This window comes from Macaca fascicularis, chromosome 8, assembly GCF_037993035.2.
Source record: "Macaca fascicularis isolate 582-1 chromosome 8, T2T-MFA8v1.1".
Classification (NCBI taxonomy): Eukaryota; Metazoa; Chordata; class Mammalia; order Primates; family Cercopithecidae; genus Macaca; species Macaca fascicularis.
In genome coordinates, this window is record NC_088382.1 from 20,426,859 (window position 1) to 20,434,327 (window position 7,469).

At 43.6% G+C, this 7,469-nt stretch overlaps 1 protein-coding gene across 3 annotated transcripts in view; it reads right to left on the reverse strand.

Annotated features, from left to right (window-relative positions):
• The window catches only part of MTMR7 (myotubularin related protein 7), a 114,667-nt gene extending 108,694 nt beyond the window's left edge, over positions 1-5,973 (reverse strand). For all 3 annotated transcript variants that reach the window (XM_074000327.1, XM_065518908.2, XM_005562660.5), the window contains exon 1: positions 5,872-5,973. Coding sequence is in view for 2 of the 3 variants with exons in the window: in XM_065518908.2 (XP_065374980.1) it covers positions 5,872-5,895 (24 nt within the window). In the remaining variant the exon portion in view is untranslated. The remainder of the gene's footprint in view (positions 1-5,871) is intronic.
• Positions 5,974-7,469: the final 1,496 nt, after the last annotated feature.

The following is a 7,469-nucleotide window of genomic DNA, read 5'->3' on the forward strand; positions in this document are numbered from 1 at the left end:
AACCTTAAATAATAAAGCAATGGTATAGTAAGAAAGACAGTCTATATTCTATTACTGAAAGTGTTAAATGACATAACATTTTTGGAAAGTCATTTGGTAATATATAACTACTATAAAACCATTCATCTTATTTGACACAGTAATTCCATCTAGGGTTCTATTCTAGGGAAGAAATCACATGCTGATAACAATCAGATGTTCATCATGACAGTCTTATAGTAGCCTTAAAATGGGGAAACGGTAAATATGATGAAATTTCCATAGGATTAAAAAAAGAGCCCCACATAATCTTCTAAAAGTAAGTTTTGAACACTGCAATATGGTACGTTTAAAGAAGCAAACCGCAAAATTGAATGGGTGGTCCTAAATTTCTAAGCAAACAATGTTTAGTGTATGCAAAGAAAAAAACACCAGAAGAAAATGTACCCAAATATTAACAGCGGTTAATTTCCACATGCAGTCCATATTACCTTTATAACCAGAAAATTATTATTTGCTAAAGGAAGAGAAAAGAAGAGCTAGCCCTTGGAGCTGATGGCATACTGACAGTGAATGATCAAGAAAAAGCAAGCCTCATGGATCTACTGATGTCCCTCCATCACAGACAGAACTTGAAAATGAGACCACTATTTTCCCATGGTGAATACAGCATTATATAATTGTAAGTCAGTGAGTTCAACATTAATTCTGGCAGGGTTCTAAAATGAGTTATTTACTGGAACTTTGTACGAACCTAAAAACTGGAAACCATCCATCAGCAAGAATATCATGGATTCGCTGTCATCATTTCAGAAGACTTCCTTTCTTTCTTGGATGAGCTCTTTGGCGACATGATGAAGGACAAACTTATCAACTGCTAGATGACATCAAACTGAGAGAACTAGTGAATCTGCTATCAGGATCAAGACTCTGAGAGAAGGGGGCAAGTGGCTTAAGAAGTCACTTCTGCTCTTGGATGAGATAATGAATGAGGTAATAGAAAGCAAGTTGATTAAATAGTGGACGGTACCAAACTGACAGGAACAGCAGACGTGTATCAGCAACCAAAAAAGACTAAGAGATAAGCAAAAGTCTAAATTCAGTGAGATAATATTCAACACAGATAAGTATAAGATATTATCATCAAGTCTAACTACTAAGGGGTAATTCGATGGACATCATCAGTTTAACTACTAATGGGCTAACTACTAATGGATTTCTTTTGGGGGTGATGACAGTGTTCTAGAAGTAGACGGTGGTGATGGTTGCATAATATGTAAATATACTAAAACCACTGAATTGTGCACTTTAATAAAAATTGTGAATTTTGCATTTCAATTTTATCTCATTAAAATATATATAATTGCAAAATATGTTTCATATATATCTCACATGTCAGATACACTGACATCCACAAATATTTAACACTAATACTATAAGATTCACTATACTGTCAAGTAAAATTGTATACAACTGTACAATGCACAAGAGGCCTGGATCAACAAAGCAAATTCTTAAAAATAAAGTAATGAGGCTGGGCACTAGTGGCTCACACCTGTAATCCCAACACTTTGGGAGGCTGAGGCAAGTGGATCACCTGAGGTCAGGAGTTCAAGACCAGTCTGACCAACATAGTGAAATCCCCGTCTCTACTAACAATATAAAAATTACCTGGGTGGGCCCGGCGCGGTGGCTCACGCCTGTAATCCCAGCACTTTGGGAGGCCGAGGTGGGCGGATCACAAGGTCAGGAGATTGAGACCACGGTGAAACTCCATCTCTACTAAAAATACAAAAAATGAGCCGGGCGCGGTGGCGGGCACCTGTAGTCCCAGCTACTCGGGAGGCCAAGGCAGGAGAATGGCGTGAACCCGGGAGGCGGAGCTTGCAGTGAGCCCAGATCTCGTCACTGCACTCCAGCCTGGGCGACAGAGCAAGACTCCATCTCAAAAAAAAAAAAATTAGCTGGGTGTAGTGGCACGTGCCTGTAGTCCCAGCTACTCGGGAGGATGAGGCAGGAGAATCACTTGAACCCAGGAGGTGGAGGTTTCAGTGAGCCAAAATCACACTACTGCACTCCAGCCTGGGCAACACAGCAAGACTCCGTCTCAAAAACAAACAAACAAAAAGTAATGAATTAATTATGCATTCTTCACTAATTCAATTAATTTATTTACTGCATGCTTAGTTGGTCCCAAGCACTGTGTTAGGTGCTATAGCTACAAAGGGCGAACAAGATATAATCCCTACCATCGTAGGACTTCCATCAAGCAGGGGAGGTTGACATTAAATGAACATAACTCAAATAAATGTAACAATTGTAATGAGGATCCTAAGGGGAAAACACAAGGTCTTATGATAAAACACAACAGGCAGATCTGACTTAGATGGGGAGCTGGACAATAGCCTGAGAAATCACAATTTGAAACTAGAAAGATGATGTATTTAGCCAGGTGAAGAGTGAGAACTAATGTCCCCCCAGATGGAACAGCAGTGCAAAAGTCCTGAGGCAGGAAAGAATCGGTCCCACTGGAGAACTCTGTGAAGACAAGCTGTGGTCAGAGGGTTGTGGATGAGAAGACTCACAAAACGAGGCTGGAGAAGTAGGAAGGACTCAGTCTACACAGGGCATTACAAGCCATTCTGGGGATTCTGACCTTACATCCTGGGTAAAAAGGGAAGCCACTCAAGAATTTTAGAAGGGAAGTAGCATGATCAATTTGAGACATAAAAGCATCATCCAGGCCCCTCTGTGAGAAAGGGATTAGAGAAGGGCAAAAAAAATAAATCAGGAGATCAGTCAGTGTCAGACTAGCGGGTAGGCGTAGAAAGGAAGAGAAGACACTTGCAAGGTCTGTTTTGGAGGTTATCACATATTCTATTTCATAATTCAAATTTACACAAGTGGGAAAAACGCCTTCCAGAAAGACCAAAGCATATAAAGTAGAGATCATTTACCAGGTCCTGGAAACTTTTGCCTCAATCTAGTACCAAACTAAATCCTACAAACACTTCAAGCTACTTCCAGGAGCCCTGAAGTCTTTTCATTTAATTAAGCAGTACTTGAACCCAAATTATGCCCAAGCTTCCAGCAAGTTTTCAGAGCGGTAAATAAAGCCAGATAGTGAAGTAGAAACCTAGAAGTTCACTGGGATGAGCACAGGTAATAGTTGGTGTCCCCCGTTTAACCCAACTGCAAACCAGCTTGTCCTTGGAACTTTTTTTTCCCTCTAAAGGAACCATTCTGGAAGAGAGGCACTCTGCTTAGCATATGCTCTGTTAAAGGCTTCAGTTAAACACACATGCACCCCCAGAAAGAAATATGTGCAAAGCATTCCAGATTATGCACGTGCATCTGTCTCCTTAAACTGCACTCCAGAGACTCAAGCAGATCACAGAGGCTGTCATGGATAGTACACAGTCTACAGCGAGTGAATGACTTCCATTGTAACAGAAAAGCAACTGTACATTATACACGCATACAATTCTTTTCCTCTTAAAACTCTACCTACCCACATGGTAAATATTGCTTTAAATCCACAATGGGCCAGATAATCAAACTTTGTATATACTCCTGGCAAACCCAAGACATGAAACCATGAAATCGAAGGAAATTTACGTATAGTTTCACCAGGTACGATGTAAGCAAATAATAAAGATGGATATGACCGGTAACAACTATGTATTTAACTCCGCATGCTCTGGAAGTAATCTTGTTCTCTTTTTCTTTTAGACTGTGAAAATTAATATTGCCCTTAAAAATATAAAACAAAAGAAGGATGCTATTTAACCTCAAGGAATCATTTATCTTTGACCGCTGTTATTATTTTCAGCTTCTTTAGGTTGTCATTATTTATTACAATATATATTTATACAACTACATGACCACTGTTGAAAATGCTCCTAGTCCTTCTTAAGTCCTTCCAGGTTAAGAGGGCTCTTCCAAGAAGACTTCCCCTGACCTTGAGAGCAAAGCTGATCCTCTATCCAGTCTCCCTCTCTACCCACCACACCTGGCACATGTCTCTATCATACACTGACATATTTACAACTGCCTCCCCTTCCAGACTGTGAGTTCCTGGATGCTCCCAGCACTTAACACAGAGCCTGGCACATGAAAGGTTCTAAATGCTTGAGGAATAAAATAAATGAATAAATGAATCTGATCCATCCAACCTCTGTAATTTCTTATTTTTTTCACCGGCATTATCCCAAATGTGAATGACCCACTCAATTCAATAACACTTCTGACAATTTTCCATTTTCCCCCAATTTCTTCCCACTTTCAGATAAATAACGATTTCTGACTTCGAGTACTGCACTGCTTAGAGGGTATCTATAAATGCCAATTTTAAGAGTAAGAACATTGCTTGAGACCCAGGTTTACATGTGACTTTGTACCAGGTGTCTTTGTATACAGAACAGAAATGGCCTTGACTCCCCCAAATTCATATTCTATAACAAAGTGGCATCCACTGCCATATCACCCTATCATTCTTGCTATCGACATCCACATCAGATATCACTTTTACAAAGGGCCCCCTTTATTATGGAAGGAGGAAGAATGCCCTTGGCAAGGGCAGAGTCCATGAGTTAAATTCATCCGTCTGGAATAAATTATTTAGTATCACTTAAACTCTGAAAGCTTTGAGTTACCTATCCTGTGGTTTACAGCACTGTCTTCTAAGTTTCCAATTTGCTGATTGTGAAGCGACAATTTAATTCCCTAGTGCAAAATCAATACAGTTTAAATTTACTGTCGGAACTGACATTCTCCAGCAAACTAAAAGATTTCTTCTTCCAATGACAAGAGATCATTTTAATCTGCTTTTACAAAAAGGTACTCAGGAACCAGTCCAAAATCTTGGAATGAATTCTTTCTGGACATAAAGCAACTGACTCCACCCCTCTTAAATGTGTGGGATCCCTGGAGCCACCTGAGCTATGGCCACTCTGACCTAGCTTTGACCTGTCAGGGGCCTACATTTTGAATGGAAGTTCATCCTGCAAAAACGCAAGGAGCTGTGGTGGTAGTAACAACAGACAGCCAATAGGGTTTGTAAAGATATTCTTTCACTCGTTTAGGGTTATCAGGCAGTAACGTCGATCATCATTTTCGTTCTAAATTAGATTATCAGTACAAATGAGTAGGAAGATTTGGTACAGCGGTCAACGTTTCCAATGTTAATTTACTGGAGTGATCAGGGACCATTTGCTTTTGTTGATTAGCAAAAGCTCGTGTTGTTTAAAACACACCAGTGCGTGACGAATCCATAAGCTGCATCCTTTTCTCTAACGAACAAAACAGACTGGAAAAGGCAAAAGCACACCATCATTCAATCTACAATGAATATTGATCATCCGTTCTGTATAAGGCCCCTTGCAGCTGCTACGCTAAGGATGGGGATGGGGACTGGGAAGGCCGAATCGGGTGGGCCTGACACCCTAGATTTAAGAAGCCTCCAAGCGCAGGAGCCCATCTGCATTCAGCTCGTTTTCCTTGCACCTGTCACCGAACGGCTTATTTCCCTTTCAACTACTCTGAGCCGCCAACAGCTAAAAGAGAAAGCCTCGTGCCAGGAGAAAGAAGCGATGATCTACACCCAGTTATTAGCAGACAACTGAGGTTCCCTCCCGTCCACCCCTGTGTCCACTGTGCACCCCCAAAACCAAGAGGGCAGGCCCAGCAGCAGCTAACGCTAGGCCTGGGAGGTAGCAAGAGAACAACCGGGCTCGCAGAGACCCCGGGATGCTCAGGCACTGCCTGCTCCTCCCTAGCCCGCGGTCCAGGCTCCGCCGGCACCCCGCAGAGCAGTCGGCCTCCCGCGCTCAGCATCCCTCGTCCTCCACCGTCTCCTCCCGTGCCTCCTCCGCCCGGGCTGGTGCCACCAACCTTGGGCGTGCGGATGTGCTCCATGGCGGGCCCACGTCTGCAGGGTCCCGGGCGGGCGCGGCCTGACGCACCTGCGCGCGTCTGCGGCGCTACAAGAGGGGCGCGGGGAGGGGGCTTCGCGCCCGGGCGTGGGCGGGACGCGGGCTTGGCTCCGCCCCCAGGTGCCTCGCTCGCGGCGTGCGGAGCCTGGGCTCCCGCGCGGCCCTAGAGAGCGCACCTCTGCGCCTGCGCCCACCTGCGCCGCCGCCGCGACTGGCCTCTGCCTGGGGTTGCCGGGGCGAGGGCTGGTAGCTCTCTCTTAAGAGGGGCAGTCGGCGAAGCACTATACGGCTACTGTTCCCCTAGACACAAAGAGGGCCTTGTTTTGGGTGTGGCCTCCTGGAAGAGAGATGGGGAGTACACGCTGCTCCACACCGCCCTTAGGCTTCCTTCCAGGGCGTCCCAGGATAGGTAGGATTTCAGGGTGGGGCGGAAAAGGCTGCCACAGACACTCCAGACCCAGGACGGTCTCGTGAGCTCGATGTGTGTGTTTCATCCCAGGCGCGGCCGGCATAGCACGGGGGGTGCGGGTGGAAATAATAGCAGCAGTGTTAGCACCCTGGTAAGTGTGCTACTAAGTCAGGCATCTCACATCCACCTGCGACTTCACTGTTGGAGGCGACTTTTCCCTTGGCACGGTGTTGGGTGCGCATTTGCCATCTTTAGCTCCAACTGAACTGAGAGAGAGAGATACAAAACATCCATTATGCGGTACCATTTCCCTATTTATGATATTATCAGTAGTTGGTGCCATTGTTAGTGTTAGGCGCCTTGGTAAAAGCCAAAGAGAAGAACACCCTCCAGTTTTTTGTTTTGTTTTGTTTTGTTTGTTTTTTCTCTTGCAGCCCTAAGAGTCCAATGATCCACCATAAGTAAAATTTTGTAGAACTCTCCATAGTTCTGTTAAATTTTTTCCTCGCTCTTGCTCATCTTTCAGGCTGGATTGTGATTTTTGTTTGTTTGTTTGTTTGACCATAGAGACTCTGCTTACCTCTTTTTATCCAATGCCTGAACACATTACAGCCTTCCAACAAATAATTAATACAGTGTTGAACCTATTTTAAAAATTCCAGATCCCTCTTTTACATGTCTTCTACCATTTCATCCTCCTACTGCTTTGGGAGGCAATTAGAATAAGTACCATAAACCACCATTTGCATATGTCATGATTGACCCAGGGCATAATTTCTTGTTTACCGAAGAAGACCGGGAATAGAGTCAAGAACGCTCTGTTGCCAACTCACACACTGGCCTCAGCCTCCTCATTTATAAAACGAGAAAGTCGCCTGCTTAGATGATCTCAAAGTTAGCCGTCATCTCCAAATTCCATTAATACAAAGAATCTTACATAGTTTTGTGGAGGGGAACATTCTAAATAGGCAAATGATATTGAAATTATGTGCTTTCAGGGTTCTATTCTACTGGTGAGCTCATTAAAAGTCTACTTGGTAATTTTTGCATGAAAGTGTTTCTGACCTGTGGCTTTTACTAGGTTTAAAAAAAAACACTAATTGGCAGCTGAAGGGAGGTAAGTCTGAACAATTTAAGTAGCCTAATGT